Below are 16,814 nucleotides of genomic sequence, written 5' to 3' on the forward strand. Positions count from 1 at the left end.
GGCCTGAATATCTTTAGTCTCAAGATCTCTGGTCGATGAAATGAATGTGTCCACAAAAGCCCACAGTAAAGTACAGCAGTTAGTCTATATGGTGCCACAATGTTTTTGTCATCTTTTTTTTTTATTTTCATACTGTTTTTGCCCGACGCCTAGATGTTTCAGTAGTTATAGTATAGTAAGACAAACCACTCTCAAGAACAAAACTGACTTTCAGGAAACAACATTCACCTATCGCAAAGCCATTTAAATCGTATAAGAATTAAATAATATAATAATAGTTGGGCTGCACAACTTAATGTCCTGGACTTTGACTCAGAGATCAGAATTGAAATCCCTGTGGAACCTACCAGGTAATGTTGGGCCAGTCATTCTTTCTCACACTGACCTACTTCATACTGTTGTTCTGAGGAAAAAGTGGGAAGGAGGAGACAAATGTGGACCATTTTGAGCTTACTGGAGGAAAAGTGAGGTAAAAATGTAAGCAACAGACATTCATTACCAAGCTTTTGTCTTTTTGCTTGCTCCTGATCAAGGTCTTCTGGACTGGCTTGAGTACTGTGAAGACAAATGGATACATCTGTTTAGAAACAATTTCCAACTTTCTCCAGGTTCATTATTTTAACATACAGTATGTATTTCCTTCTCTCTTAACTTATTTTCAAGATTATGCTAAACTCTCATTTATTGTTTCATTGGTGTCCTTTTGAGTCATCCCTCACAAGTCACCACTACTAGAATCTTCCCAAATACTCTTCACCAGGATCATCTTCAGTTGCCACACAAACCCCTCCACTTAAATCTGCTGATCATTTTATAATATTAACAGCAGATTACACTAGCTATATGACTAGAATGTACACTTTATTAACCTGCCAGTGACACTTTGTTGCTACTAACAGACAGCACCTTATAATGCAAGCTTACTGAACTGCATTTATTTTTAAAAACAGTATTCCTTTCCAAAGAAAAAGGGTGGCTACCCATCAAATCCTCTCCAGTCTTAACCATGGGTGCTCAGCAAATTAATTACTGTTTGTAAATGATCGAAACCTCAATCCAATGCCACATCAGAACCAAAAAGGCTTCTACTGAAAAAACATACTGTACTGTCTGTAAGTAGTATTTAAATATCTGGCCAATTTCTAGCAAGATAGTAGGGTAGCATTAAAGGGGTTGGAATCCAGGAAATTTCAAACTTGGTTTATGTAAGAGCAAAGGTTTATGCAAATAGCCTACAAGGAAACATTGTGTCTGTAAGTACAGCAGGCTGCTTTTGTACATTCCGGGGGCTACTGCCGCCGCCCGCTAACCTCTTAGGTAGGGCAAGGAGGGGCTTAGACCCCTCTCGCGAAAGCAGATGCACACATCTCCCTTCCTCACACTCTGGGTAAACACGCGAGTACAATCGCTTTCTCGATTGCCTTTAACCGAGTCGTCAGCCGAGGAACTCCGAGCGCCACCCAGAGAGAGAGGGCAGCCCCAACAGCAGCAGCGCAGGGCCGAGCTAAGCCGACTGGCAATGTCGCCTCTTCCCACTTCCCGGCCCCCACAGACGCCCGTCGCCGAGGGCCACCCACTTGCGCCGAGATACAAGCAAGACTATTCCGGGACCGAGGCCTGAGCGGCCCGGATCTTGTAACGGGCCTCCTTCTGGAGCTGCCAGTCTGAGAACGAAAGGGAGCAGGTACTCCACCTCCGAAGCCCGCTCTGTAGGCAAGGAAGGATAAACCACCCAGTTGCCCTCAGAAGCAACGTCGCCAACGGTAGGCCCGTCCTGAGGCGCCTGGGCGAGGTCGCAGCCCCACAGTTTCTCTGCCTCCAGCTACATCCCCTCTAACCTGGGCTGCCGCCTCTTCCGCGACTGAGGGACGGAAGGCCCCACTTCCCGGCGGCAAGAAGGAGGTGGGAACAACCACGAGCTCAGAGCCTCGAGCAGCCATTTGTACATAGGCTTCAGCCACAAACAGCCGGGCCGGAACTACGTCAATTTTTAGCGACTGTCGCATAGTCTATGTTTTTTACTACAGAAACTAAAGGAAACTCAAGTCTGTTTCCTACCGTAGCGTTACCTGCGTGGGAGTACATGCTGTATTTCATTCATCCTCGTATATATACGTGTGTATTCCGAAGCAGGTAAAGCTAGGTGACCAGTTTGAAGGAAATAGTTTTTAATATATATTCTCGAAGGCTTTCACGGCCGGGATCTGATGGTTGTTGTGGCCTTTTCGGGCTCTTTGGTCGTGTTCTAAAGGTTGTTTTTCTGTACGTGTCTTGTTTACAAATTAGAACTAGGAGCTGAAATGAAACTATATATATATAAAATTTGTAAATATTTTTAAAAATACGAATAGAATATTTACAACTTCGGCTACTGCTGGTTCGGATCAGCCTACAGTATATGCCTGCGGGCCAAGTCATTTTTTATATTGTCACTTACGGGCAAAGAAGAGAGAGGTGCCTCTTCCCACCTTTTTCTTGCCTAAACATGAAGGAAAATACACTACAGTCGAAAATAAGGTGAGGGAACAAGCAGTTCCCCTAAAAGGAGTGCAATGAGCTTCGTGTATGTTGAAGGAGCGAGTGAGTGACGACTAGACACCAAGCAGGAGAGAGAATAGAAGACTTGTCCTCGTCGTCCGTGTTCTTTTTTGTACTGTATAACATTTTCAATGTGAAGGATACAAGGTTTTCACTGGAGATGTAAAAAATATGGTGGGGACACATCGGCTCCATTTGCAAAATGCAGAGGAACTTCCGGCTCTCTCACTCGGCAGCCTTTTCACTCTAGGGGAGGAACGAGGCTCCGTACGGGTTGAGTGTGGAGATACTTCCCGGGTTCACTGCCGAGTGCTTTTAGTTCCCCTTCTCTTTTAGTTCCTACTATCGGTGGCCATCGCCAGTGCTCAATGATGCCGTCGCTCGTAGGGTTCCTGCTGGTTTTGGGCACCGCCACCTCGGGTCTTTATTTGCTGTCAGTGCGGCTGCCCGGAGAGCCGCGGGCGGGAAGTGGGTGAGTTGCCGTTTTCCTCCTTATTTCCAGACGGCTGGGGCTTGACGCGGGTCTCGCTCATGGAGCCATGCTTGATCAGCTGGTACGCTGTGCTCTTTCCACGCTGTTTACCTCCTGGAAAGAGAGAAATGAAGGCTTGTTTTCATGCCGGCGCGGCGGAAAATTTGGTCGGAGTTGCCTTGATTCCCGACGAAGCATTTGGATTTTTTCATTATTATTATTTTGGGGGCGCCAGTAACTGTGACTGCCAGCCTAAAAATACATCGTTAATGAAATCTGATGCTACCCTTCGCGTGTGTAATGCTCAGAAATGTGCTGATGCATGCTCTAAACTAAGTTTAGTCTAAGAAGTGGTGAAACCTTATCGCGACAAATTCTGGAAATATGGCCTCAGAATCCCATGTACTTGCAGTAATTTGGTGTACTTTTCAAGTTTCGAGCCCCCAGTATATAGTTTTTGTGCCCTTTGGCTTTGTTGGTTTGCCCAGATGTTACTTTTGTAGGAGACAGATGAGTGGTGACGTGTACTTCTCTCTCACTTTTGTAGATGAAAGCCCACATCAGAATGATTCTGTCATAATAAATCTTAGTTTCTAAATCTGTTATGAATTATTAATATATAATGCCAGTCCTTAGTCATAAGTACTTTGATGATTATTTTCTATAGCTGCTTATTCATGTATCTGTGAACTGGCAGCAGTGAGGACACTGTGCAGTAGGATTCAATGAAACTGTTGTGTACATTTAAGAGCCCTTGATTCGTGCAGTGTATTGTATTGTGTTGTGGAAGTTAGACTGTAGAGGTTTTAAAGCAGATAACCTAGATCTTTTTGGAATGATAAATAAAACTTAGTGAGAACTGAGTGATCTTTATGGCTGACTTCTGTCAGTAGTTTTTAGAGACCTGTGGTCTCATTATAGGGAATATCACTGATTTTTTCATTTCTTTTGACTTTAGGTTATATGCATATCAGGAATTTGATAACTGTTCTGTTAAATTTTAAACATTTGTAAAACCAGCAGCTTGTCTTTACCACAAAATCAAAGCTAAGCAGTAGCCCATCACAGCCCACAGGTACCAGAATTCACTGCAATTCTTTTCTGCAATTCCTAACTCAGCAAGTGTCTTTTGTGTAATTATCAAGGCTGTATTTTTTTACAATGTAAATTTCAGCAGAAGATATTGAAAACTGAAAGCATATTGGTTGTTTCCCTTTTTAAATTCTCATGGATACTTGAAACTACGCACACTTAATAGATTTCAGGGACCATAAGAAATTTGGATAGAATGGAAAAATACAGCCTGAGCTATAATTCTTGTTCTGTGTTAGAATCCCTGATAAGCAAAATGTAATTTAGCTTTTATTAGTTTTGTTAATAATCTTGTACTAACAATTTAGTATGAAGCTTGCTATAATTACCTAATATTTGACTAAAAAGCATCATCTTTTCTTTACTATGTTGCTCCTTCACCCTATGTCAGTGTTAGGTCACAGAGTAAAGACACCTCTTCTCTGCAAAATAGCAGTTGAGGCTTGTTAAGCCCAAGTAAGAAATAAACAGCACAACTGGCTATGGTGAAAGAAAAGGCACACTGTTTATTAGCAGGACTATAATTTCAGTTGCATGCAGCTTAATACGAGCATGTCGTAATATACAGAGCATGTCAAGATTCTTGAATTTTAATAATAATGTGGGATTTAAAAACCTCCTAGGCTCAGTTGTATGCAAGTGTATTCGCGAAGGCTTTCACGGCCGGGATCTAATGGTTGTTGTGGGTTTTTCGGGCTCTTTGGCCACTTTGTGCTCTGGTGCTGTTCTCTGAAGATGGCGGCCACAGAGACTGGTGAAACATTAGGAAGAACAACCTTCACAACACGGCCAAAGAGCCCGAAAAACCCACAACAACCATTGTACACAAGTTTTTAGCTTTTTGCAGAAAAAAGAAGATAGGAGCAAATTTACTTGTTTCTGTTGAAGGCAAACAAATTATCTATCATTTATCTATCATTTTCAATTAGAATTGAAATCAATAGTTCAGTGTTTATAAAGTTTAGTATTATTTCCTTTTCTGATTTTCCACTAGTATGAGCAATTGTATTTAAATAACTGTGTGCTTGCAAATGTACTGTGTACAGTGCTTCTTGTTTCCAGCACAGACTCAACAGTTATCTTTGTGGACTTCTAGTCTTTAGTCAGATTGCATAAGATTGTATTGTAGAAAAAATGTATTTGCCTGTTCCCCAGTTCCTCCTTCTTCCTCTTATTCTAAGCATAGGGTGGGCATCTAGTGGACTTCCAGATGTTACTGGGCTGCAACTACCATCAGCTCTAGGCAGCATAGCCAATGATAAGGGATAATGGGGAGTTGCACTCCAGCAATGAAACAGAGGGCTATACTTGCTCTAGTTACCTATACTTTTTTAATATTAAAGATTCACAGTCTTGTCCAGCTGGAAATGGTAAAGGTAATCTTTAGTTTCCAAGAGAACAGGGAGGCAAACAGTTTCCTTCTAATCTCATTCCAGAAGATAGGCATTTAAAGTTTGTAAAAGCAAGAGGACAGCTGTTGCAACTAAACTTATTTATTGACCCATAAATGGCTATGTTGCAATAAATCTTGGAGTCCTTAAAGTGATTTTTTTCCTCACATAATGATTCTGTGCTTCATCTATAGAAAGAAGACTCCTTCACTGGCTGCAGTTGTAGTATCTGAACTGATGACCCTTTTTGTTTATCAGGTCACTAAAGTTCCCTTCAGACCTAAAGGAACTGCAAGAGCTTGCAGAGTTTCTACGATACTACAATAGAGAGCATCATATGTATGTGCTGCTGCTGTTCTGCTGTGCCTACCTATACAAGCAGTGTTTTGCCATACCTGGGTCCAGCTTTCTGGTATGTATGTAATCCATAAAGCCTTTGCACCGTGCTGCTAAAAGCTCACCTGCTGTTCTCCCCCTCTGTTTGTGACCTTAGAAGGCTTGCCTAGTAACTCCTTGAACTGGGTTATATTCACCAATACCAATTTATATTGTGCTTTTGTCTTAGATCTCTGTCTAAAGACAGTGTTGTGCCATTCATGTACAAGGCATCCAACATTTTGTAGAAGTAAAATTACATAACATTACAGCAGGATCTGCTCAGAATGCAGTTAGGCTTTTCAGAAAAAAAAACTAATCACAACTGAATGTGTGCTATTTATGCCTTTTATTCATTCCAGAAACTAAGATTATATTTGTAAAAAAATGTGCAAGAATAAAGCTCTGACCATTAAATAATGGATCATGAAAATCTGATTGCTCAAATGTCAGAATTAGTGAAAATGGTTAGATTTAAAGTGTAGAAGCAGAAAACTATGCTTCATAGCATATTATACCCATTTATTGGATTCAGGAAATAAAAATATAGATCAGCATTCTGTTCTATAGCTTTACTCGCATATTGAAAGTGATGTCAGCAGCAACGGAAGATTACCTCTAAATAAAGACTTTCTGCTTCAGTTTTGGGTTGCACACATCTCGAATCCAATGAAATGAAATTGTGCACAACCTAAAAATCTTTTATTAGTGGCAATCTATAACTGATGCTCTGATCATCCGCTTCTTATAGCGAAATTTAAGCTTAAACTGAAGAAAGTAGGAAAAACCATTGGGCTAGTCAGGTACAATCTAAAACAAATCCCTTTTGAATACACAGTGGAAATGAAGAACAGATTTAAGGAACTAGATTTGGTGGACAGAGTGCCTGAAGAACTATGGATGGAGGCTCGTAACATTGTACAGGAGACAGCAACAAAAACCATCCCAAAGAAAAGGAAGTGCAAGAAAGCAAACTGGCTGTCCAATGAGGCCTTACAAATAGCAGAGAAGAGAAGGGAAACAAAGTGCAAGGGAGATAAGGAAAGTTACAGAAAATGGAATGCAGAGTTCCAAAGAATAGCAAGGAGAGACAAGAGGGCCTTCTTAAATTGGAGATATTAAAGGAACATTTTGTGCAAAGATGGACATGATAAAGGACAAAAATGGTGGGGACCTAACAGACGCAGAAGGCATCAAGAAGAGATGGCAAGAATACACAGAGGAATTATACCAGAAAAATCTGGATGTCCCAGACAGCCCAGATAGTGTGGTTCCTGACCTTGAGCCAGACATCCTAGAGAGCAAAATCAAGTGGGCCTTAGAAAGTATGGCTAACAACAAGGCCAGTGGATGTGATGGCATTCCAGAGGAGCTGTTTAAAATCTTAAAAGATGATGGTGTTAAGGTGCTACACTCGATATGCCAGCAAGTTTGGAAAACTCAGCAGTGGCCAGAGGATTGGAAAAGATCAGTCTACATCCCAATCCCGAAGAAGGGCAGTGCCAAAGAATGTGCCAACTACCATACAATTGCACTCATTTCACACACTAGCAAGGTTATGCTCACAATCCTACAAGGTAGGCTTCAGCAGTATGTGGACTGAGAACTCCCAAGCTGGATTTCGAAGGGGCAGAGGAACTAGAGGCCAAATTGTTGGCATGCGCTGGATTATGGAGAAAGCCAGAGAGTTCCAGAAAAGCATCTACTTCTGCTTCATTGACTACGCAAAAGCCTTTGACTGTGTGGACCACAACAAACTATGGCAAGTTCTTAAAGAAATGAGAGTGCCTGACCATCTTATTTACCTCCTGAGAAATCTATATGTGGGACAGGAAGTAACAGTTAGAACTGGATTGGTTCAAAATTGGGAAAGGAGTACGACAAGGCTGCATATTGTCTTCGTGCTTATTTAACTTATATGCAGAATACATCATGGAAAGGCTGGACTGGAGGAATCCCGCCAGAATTAAGATAGTCAGAAGAAATATCAACAACCTCAGATATGCAGATGATACCACTCTGATGGCAGAAAGTGAGGAGGAATTAAAGAACCTCTTAATGAGGGTGAAAGAGGAGAGTGCAAAAATGGTCTGAAGAACAACATCAGAAAAGCTAAGATCATGGCCACTGGCCCCTCCTGCCAAAAAGAAGGGGGAGATATGGAGGCAGTGACAGATTTTACCTTATTGGGCTCCATGACCACTGCAGATGGTGACAGTAGCCACAAAATTAAAAGAAACCTGCTTCTTGGGAGGAAAGTGATGACAAACCAAGACAGCATCTTAAAAAGCAGAGACATCACCTTGCTGACAAAGTTCCACATAGTCGAAGCTATGGTTTTTCCAGTAGCGATATATGGAAGTGAGAGCTGGACCATAAAGAAGGCCGCCCACCGAAGAATTGATGCTTTTGAATTGTGGTGCTGGAGGAGACTCTTGAGAGTCCTCTGGACTGCAAGGAGAACAAATCTATCCATTTTGAAGGAAATCAACCCTGAGTGCTCACTGGAAGGCCAGATCCTAAAGCTGAGACTCCAATACTTTGGCTATCTCATGAGAAGAGAAGACTCCCTGGAAAAGACCCTGATGTTGGGAAAGTGTGAAGGCAAGAGGAGAAGGGAATGACTGAGAATGAGATGGTTGGACAGTGTAATAGAAGCTACCAACATGAATTTGACCCAATTCCGGGAGGCAGTAGAAGATAGGAGAGCCTGGCGTGTTCTGGTCCATGGGGTCACAAAGAGTCGGACATGACTTAACGACTAAACAACAGATGATGCCAGCGGAGTTATGAAACAGGATACTGACCATAACAGTGTACAGTAAAGATCCATAATAATGTTTCAGTTTTGTAATAGTGTGTACCATGTTGCTTCACCCACCTAAAAATAATATTATAGAATTGGAAAGAGTGGAAAAAATACAATCCAAATATCAGGATCTCTGCAAGGAAGGCTAAACCACTGTGGCTTTTTATGTAGAAAACTATGACTACTTTTATGTGACAGGGAGGCTGCAGGGAATATAAGAGGTTTGTACAATTGTGGTATGTGAAGGAAACAAAGAGAAATTTATTTATTTTATTTATTTATTTGATTTATATCCCGCCCATCTGGTCTAAATCATTCCCCTTCTCATAAAGTGCTACAATTTGGGATCATCTTAGGCCCAGTTCAGACATGCAGGGTGTCTTTGGTCCATTGGAGTAGTACATGACCATATATTCTTTCTGCAGCCTCATTTTGCAGCATGACTGCAAATAAGAACAAAAGAAGAGCCCTGCTGGATCAGGCCAAAGGCCCATCTAGTCCAGCTTCCTGTATCTCACTGTGGCCCCAACACATGCCTCTGGGAGCACACGAGACAACTAGATACCTGTCTCCTTATACCCCTCCCCTGCATCTGGCATTTTGAAGTACCTTCCTTTTAAACCTGGAGATTATACATTCCCATCATGGCTTGTAACCTGTGATGGACCTTTCCTCCAGAAATCTGTCCAATCCCCCTATAATGGCATCTAGGCCAGTTGCCATCACCACATCCTGTGGCAAGGAGTTCCACAGACTAACAACACTGGGTCAAGAAATATTTTCTTTTGTCTCTTCTCTCAACACTCAATTTGAGAGGCTGTCCCCTGGTTCTAGTATTGCATGAGAGGGAAAAGAGCTTACCTCTATCCTCTTTATCCACCCCCTGCATAATTTTATACGTCTCATTCATGTCCTCCCTCAGCGCCTTTTCTCGAGACTAAAGAGCCCCAATAGCTGTAGCTTTTCCTCATCAGGGAGGAGCCCCAGCCCAGTGATTATTTTAATCACTCTCTTCTGCACCTTTTCCAGTTCCACTATCTCTTTTTTTAGGTGCAGTGACCAGAATTCTATGCAATACTCCAGGTGCATCCTTACCAGCATTTTGTACAATGGCATTATAATATTGGCTGTTTTATTTTCAATCCCCTTTTTAATGATACCAAGCACGGAATTGGCCTTCTTCACTGCCGCCACACTTTGGATTGACACTTTCATCAAACTGTCCACCAGGACACCAAGATCTCTTTCCTGATCCCTCACGGACAGCTCAGAACCCATCAGCTGATAAAGTTTTGAATTTTTTTTTTGCCCCAATATGCATTACTTTACATTTTCTTATATTGAAACACATTTGCCATTTTGCCACCCATTCTCCCAGTTTGGAGAGATCCTTCTGGAGCTCTTCACAATCCCTTCTGGTCTTCACCACCCGGAAAAGTTTTGTGTCATCTGCAACTTGGCCACCTCACTGCTTATCCATGTCTTCAGGTCATTTATGAACTGATTGAAAAGCACTGCTCCCAGGACAGATCCCTGGGGCATACTGCTTTTCACCTCTCCATTGTGAAAATTGCACATTGACACCTACTCTCTGTTTCCTGGTTCTCAACCAATTCTCAATCCATAAGAGGACCAGCCCTCTTATCCCCTGACTGTGGAGTTTTCTCAGCAGCCTTTGGTGACGGACTGCATCAAACACTTTCCGAAAATCTAGATAGACAATATCTACTGGTTCACCCACATCCACATGCCTGTTGTCCCTTTCAAAGAATTCAAAATGTTTGTGAGGCAAGACTTTACAGAAGCCATGCTGTTTTTCCCTCAGCAAGGCTTGTTCTTCTATGTGCTTTAAAGATTTTATCTTGGATGAGGCTTTCCACCATCTTCCCTGGAACAGAGCTAACTAGCCTGTGGTTTCCCAGGTCCCCTTTCCTTCCCTTTTTAAAGATTGGTGTGACATGTGCTATCCTCCAATCCTCTGGCACTATAGCTGTTTTAAGTGACAAGTTGTATATTTTAGTTAAGAGATCAGCAACGTCATTCCTCAGTTCCTTAATAACCCTTGGGTGGATGCCAACTGGGCTTGGTGACTTATTGATTAGGTCTAAAGCATCCTCTCTTTTAACCTGTATCTGATTTAATTCATTGGTCAGGAGGAGCCATTCGAGCAGCAGAATCTACCCAAGTTCTTCTGTCGTGAAGACAGATGCAAAGAACTCATTTATTTTCTTTGCAGTGTCCAATTCCCACTTTCCTTCCCTCCCCATCCAAAGGGCCAACTGCTTCTCTGACAGGTTTCCTGCGTCTAACATATTTAAAGAAGCTTTTATTATTCTCCTTTATATTGCTGGCTATACGTTCCTCAAAGTCTTTCTTTGCCTTCAGTATCATCTTCTTACATTTCTTTTGCCAGATTTTGTGTTTCTTTTTATTTTCCTCATTTGGGAAGGATTTCCATTTACGGAAGGACCCCTCCTTGCCTTTTAAAGCCTCTCTAATTCCACTCATTAACTTTAAAGCCTCTCTAATTCCACTCGTTAACTTGTTAGACAGATCTTTTACTCAAAAATGTTAATAACATTTTTTTAAAGGTTGGGTAGGTGTGTAAGTTCCTGGCAGATAGGTCTGTAAATGGATGTTAACATACTGACTGAATAGAACTTCCAGTTGCACAGGTACTATGACTTTCTATTCTTTGACCTGGAGATGGGGTGGGGGTGGGAGGGATCTATTTATGCGCTTCCTTGTAATACTGTGCTGCACTAGACAGCTCACTGGTCTCATTCAGCAAAGCTGTGTTTGTGTTCTTATAGCTTATAGAGTCATTGATGTCTATTCTACAGTGTAGTGTAAACTAGATCACTGTCTGGTTTTCCTTTAACAGAATATTCTTGCTGGAGCTCTCTTTGGACCATGGATGGGACTTTTCTTGTGCTCTGTTTTGACATCTGTGGGAGCCACCTGCTGCTATGCATTGTCCAATATGTTTGGGAAAAAAATTGTTATTTACTATTTTCCTCAAAAAGTTGCAACACTTCAAAGAAAGGTAAGAAAACCTGCATGACTGTTCGTTTTCAATCATTATAAAACACTCTGTGAGTCATTAATGGGTAGAAAGCATTCCACAGGGGCAGATAACCTATTTATACAACCACAAGCAAACTCAGAATCTCTGCCATAATGTATTCTTCAAATCTGGATCATTAATAGTAGTATCAGTTATCTAATGATTTATGTTTTAAGCTAGTGGAAGGAAACAGGTTGACCAGATTTCATTTTCTTTTTGACTGAGGCAGGTGGAAGAGAACAGGAATTCTTTGTTCTTTTTCTTGTTGTTTCTGAGGCTATTCCCCATGACTCCAAATTGGTTTTTGAATCTCACATCTCCAATCCTGAACATCCCTGTGACTCAATTCTTCTTCTCTGTTCTCATAGGTAAGGAGAAGCACAGCATTTACACTGGTAAATGTTATGGACTGACTCTTGTCATATAACAAAAATTGAAATGTGGTTTATATAATTGGAGGCATGCTCACTATCTGGGGGTACAATTATTTACTTTTGGCAGTGTCCACTGCAGTGATTCCCAACATTGAGACCCCAGGTGTTCTTGGACTAAAACTCCCAGAAGCCTTCACCACTAGGCTGTGCTGGCCAGGAGTTTCGGGGAGTTGTAATCCAAGAACATCTGAGGACCCAACATTGGCAACCACTGATCTATTGAGTACTGGCACACTGTATATGAAATGCATAGTTTATATCCACATTTTCTGTGGTCCGTGTCGTGTTTTCTTCCCTTGGAAGGCACTGTCAAAGGACCCATTTCAGAATAGTGTGAAAATTGAGCAGCATCCTGAGGATAGAATTATAAGGTTGTTGGTTTTCCTGAAGGCACTTAATTTTTAACTAGTTTTCAAGCATGTTTCTCATAGAGTGTTAATGTATCTTAAACTGAACAAGCTGATGCTAGGGTAACTGATGTAAGTTTAATCATAAGTGAGAAAAGCTTTTGTTGACCAAAAGAGAAATGGATTCTTCAAACTGCTGCACCCAAGCACAGTTATTTTCTCCCTTTCCCTTTGTTGTTTTTGGAGTTTGCTTGTTTGCTTATTCGTTGCTGCCTAGATATCTTTCCCTTAACACTTGCACATTAAAAGTCTTTACACTTTATAATGTAATGTTCAGTCATTAGAAAATTTCCAGTACTCTGTCAATAGCAGTCTCTGTTTAGATGGATCTCATCCGTAGAAGTCCAAAGCAAATCCGCAACATGTGAAACTTTCCTAATTCGAAGACTTTCCTCTTGCTTCTGCAGGCCTCATCCCATATAACTTCATCTGTGTCCAAACGGGCTCAATCCTTTCACAGATCACCTCTCTGGATGCCATTTTCTCCTGGAGTACTTTACTCAAACTGCTAGCTATTGCCATGATGGCATTGATTCCTGGGACTCTTATTAAGAAATTCAGTCAGAAGCATCTCAACCTGGACAAAAGTACCTTGTGTGTTCATCTCAATGGAAAGAAGAGCAACTGAAATAGTCTAGGTTGAGGCCAGATACTGAGAAGCCTATTTATGGGAAAGGTGCAATTTTTTCAACCAGGTACTCTGTTTACTAGCTTGGGCATCTCGTCTTAAATACTTAAAAGTAAAAGAACAGAGACTCTTGTTTCTCATTTTTAAAAGGTGCTTGTGACTGTTTCAGTGAATCATGTACCTGTAATGCTGTCAAGAAGAATGGAAAATGTTTTCTGCCATGTGGTTTTAATCTCCTTTCCATAAGATGTTAAAGGCTGTATGCCATGGGGAATTCTGAATACCAAGAACTGTCTGGAATTTAAGTCGGAGATTGCTTCTGTCATGGAGAGGATATTTAAAAACTGGTCACCTATGAAACAGTTTCCAGGTTATGTCCAAATAACAGCACTGAAAATGGAATAATGTAGCTTTTGCTAACAAGCGACTGTATTTGAATTTACTATGTGAGTCACAGCTAAGAGCGAGTCACAGCTAAGAATTTACTATGAGTGTCACAGCTAAGAGCAGCAGGAATTACAGTTCTCCCCTTCCCTTCCCTTTGTGTTGGGAGACATGGTATTAACAGTGGCTATCTACTGCCTTATCTTTGTACCAGCACTTGCTTTACTGGCCATAATTATGGTGGTTCTTCTAAAGTACTTCAGGACAGCATTCCTGATTTTTACAAAACTAGGCCATTAAGGTCACTGTGTAGAAGCCATGTGGAGACAAAAAACTATTCCTGCAAATACCTATTGACCAGTAGTGGAAATGAATAAATTCTTGTCTTTGTGATTTCCAAGTGGTTGGAACAAGGGTGAGGAACCTGTGACCCTCAGCTTGTTTTGGACTTCAGCTGTAAGAACACATAGCCAGTCTGGCCAGTGGTAAGGGATGGGGGCTATAGACTAAAAAGTGGGAGGGTCAATACCTGGGTTAAAGCGAAGTACAAGATACCTCTTTAAAAGGTAGCTGTTGATATGATTACCTCTTTTTTTCCTGTGGTAGAGCACAGATTTAAAACTTTTTTTCTAAAGCACAGGTGAGCAATATCTGGTCCACCAGATATGGATTGTGGCACCTGTCATCTCTCACCATTGATGAGGCTGCTGAAGGCTGTTGCTATTGAACAGCAGGTATAGGGCCACAACTTGCCCAGCCTGTTAGGCTTTAGTATGATTTATGAAAAGAGTTTCTCTGTTTATGATGCACTAAACTGGATTGAGAAGAACAGTAACTGATGCTCTGAATTTGGCATCCTGTTTTCCTTGAAGAATTGAAATAATTATGCTGATATGTAGTCATTGGACTAACCTAGACTTCCATCAGAGGTTACAATTGAGAGAGAACTCTCAATTTGGCCCCACCTTCCCTAACCTAGTACTTTGGGAAAGGGGGATGTCTTCTAAATGAGAGCATTGCATGTTTGTGTTTCTCAGTGGCGTAAGATCAAAATATGGTATACACTAGCTCAAGCCCACTCTTCATCTCAGTGTTCTTCTATCTCTGCCATATTCAGATGTACTCTTTGCAAAACTATCTTCAAATAGTACACTAAATGTTAGATTGTTACGTACTCTAGACCACTTTTTGATGTCTGAAGTGATCCAACCTGCAGAGTATTAGACCAGCAAGACCTTCAGTGAGTGGATGGATTTCTTGTGAAAATTAATCCAGATGCAGCATCATTGGGTTCTCTGTTATCTTGTGTGCTTCAGGAAAGTAATGGTGTTATGCCAAACACATCACTGTTTTGGGGAATGGTATTTCTTGCCTCTATGTCAATTGTATATGCCAGGAAGATACTTATAAAAGACTGGTCTGAGTAGTTGCACTGTGGCAATATGCAACTAAGAGAAGTGTCTGTGACATGAATAAGTATAAGCAACAATGATGTGCCTTACCAATTGTAAATTTATGTTTCCACGGAAATTGTATTCTTACTGGATAAATGGCAGTTAAACCTTTGGTATACTTATTGTTTTTATCCTAGGAGTGCGCTACATATATACCTACTTAGAGGAATAATGTCCTTGCACTCTGCAGGGAGCTCTTTTTAACTGTACACACACAATAATAAATACCCTTGCCTTTCACCAAGAAACAGCAGAGTGACATCAGAAACCTATGTTTCAGTTCAGCACCATGTTGTAAGGGTAGCCTTCTGAAATTTCACGTTACATGCAAGGAATGATGCTACTGATAACTGGTGAAAAAACAATGAATATGCGGGACGTGGTGGCCATAGTATAGCAAATTACTTTTAAAATGTACACAATCAAGGAAAGACAACTTTATACCTAAATGAGGCAAATAAAAGCATACTAGGGTTATAAGAGAACTAAACTTCCGAAGTAGTAATAAGGTTTTGAGTTGAGAAGAGAAGGTAAAATGGCTATATCATAACTATATATAAATTACCATTCCCCACACCTACCCCCAAACAAGTTTTAGCAAAGGGAACAAATTGCTTAGCTTCTCTTGCAGAAAATCAATACTGTATGTGGACTCTAACATGTAACCCAAGATTCCAAATATTTTCTAATTGGCATTTTCAGAAGCCTGTAGATATAAATCACACTGAAATACAGTATATGGGATTTATTTCCAAGTAAGCATAGGATTGTGCTGAACACAATGGCTGTGAAATCATGATATGTGCCACAAAAGGAGGTGTGAATGACTGTCTGCTTGAGCTGATTCACTGCCAGTTCATCTCTGTGTATTGCTGGATAGATTTGTTCAATAAAACTTTCCTTAAATATAACAGTATTGCGTGAGGCAGAGATCACTTGCAACACTTTTCTGTTCTGTGAGATTCCATAAGTTCCCAAAAGAAACTTATTTGAAAATGCAGATATCCAATCATTAGCATTGCTTTTTAAGGTAATATCGGTGATATCAACCACACTGGACATATGAGCCTGTAAGCATATGAGGTACACTGGCTTTTATTCCATGCATCAGTTTTGATAGTCTTGTTCCCAATTGTGATACACTGTTTAGTACAAAAAAAATCAAGTATGCCTCAGGAAACTACAGAGTAGGGAGAAAAGACAGCATAAGTGATGTAATGATTTTTATATAATATGTAAACCAATGATTCCCAATAACCATTAGCCACCACACTGATTGTGCCACAGCTGGACCCAACAATTAAGAATGTAACAAGAGCAGTGAAAATGTCACAAATAAGTTATTTGTTTCTAAAGCTACCTCTGGTTTGCACTGCTTATTCCAAACATGCTTTAGATTTCTGTGCCATTACTCATAAAACTTTAATCAGGTATTTATTTATTTATGATATAATAATACCCTTGCTCAAAGCATTTTAACACAGCAAGGGAATTCAGCCCTCATAACCACACACAGGCAATACTGTACTGTCTCATAATGTGAATGAGATTATTTCTTTTGTCTATGGCTTTCAGTTTCAAAATTACTTATTCCAGAAACTAAATTCAAATTTTGTAATTAAGAATTGTCTTTTCTTCGGTCCCTAAAATGCTATCACAAGATTGTCACAAAAGACTGAACTACTTTTCTACCCTACAAGAATGCACTTTTTTGTTGGTCATGTACTGGGAAAACATTTCTTGTGCTAACTAGTTCCTTGAAA

The 16,814-nt window shown here is 40.7% G+C and overlaps 2 protein-coding genes across 8 annotated transcripts in view; one reads left to right on the plus strand and one right to left on the minus strand.

Moving 5' to 3' along the window:
• SENP2 (SUMO specific peptidase 2) overlaps window positions 1-1,997 on the minus strand; it is a 23,354-nt gene extending 21,357 nt beyond the window's left edge. For 2 of the 5 annotated variants that reach the window (XM_078389303.1, XM_078389300.1), the window contains exons 1-2: window positions 1,839-1,996; window positions 500-555 (exon numbers count right to left, since the gene is read on the minus strand). In XM_078389303.1, coding sequence (XP_078245429.1) covers window positions 500-555; window positions 1,839-1,948 — 166 coding nt within the window. In that variant the 5' untranslated portion in view covers window positions 1,949-1,996. Of the gene's footprint in view, window positions 1-347; window positions 475-499; window positions 556-1,838 lie in introns of those variants that run through there. The other 3 variants (XM_078389305.1, XM_078389301.1, XM_078389306.1) reach the window with 3 other exon arrangements.
• TMEM41A (transmembrane protein 41A) lies at window positions 1,983-15,163 on the plus strand. 3 transcript variants are annotated; one of them, XM_078389308.1, is made up of 6 exons: window positions 2,028-2,133; window positions 2,875-3,010; window positions 5,752-5,905; window positions 11,562-11,723; window positions 11,974-12,112; window positions 12,993-15,163. In XM_078389308.1, exons 2-6 carry the CDS (start codon window positions 2,907-2,909, stop codon window positions 13,211-13,213), a joined length of 780 nt encoding a protein of 259 aa, XP_078245434.1. In that variant the 5' UTR covers window positions 2,028-2,133; window positions 2,875-2,906; the 3' UTR covers window positions 13,214-15,163. The 3 variants fall into 3 exon arrangements, with proteins under 3 accessions (XP_020643047.3, XP_078245434.1, XP_020643046.2); XM_020787388.3 differs by lacking the exon at window positions 2,875-3,010 and having other exon boundaries at window positions 1,983-2,133; XM_020787387.3 differs by lacking the exon at window positions 2,028-2,133 and having other exon boundaries at window positions 2,771-3,010.
• Window positions 15,164-16,814: the final 1,651 nt, after the last annotated feature.

This window comes from Pogona vitticeps, chromosome 3 (genome assembly GCF_051106095.1).
Source record: "Pogona vitticeps strain Pit_001003342236 chromosome 3, PviZW2.1, whole genome shotgun sequence".
NCBI classification, from domain to species: Eukaryota; Metazoa; Chordata; class Lepidosauria; order Squamata; family Agamidae; genus Pogona; species Pogona vitticeps.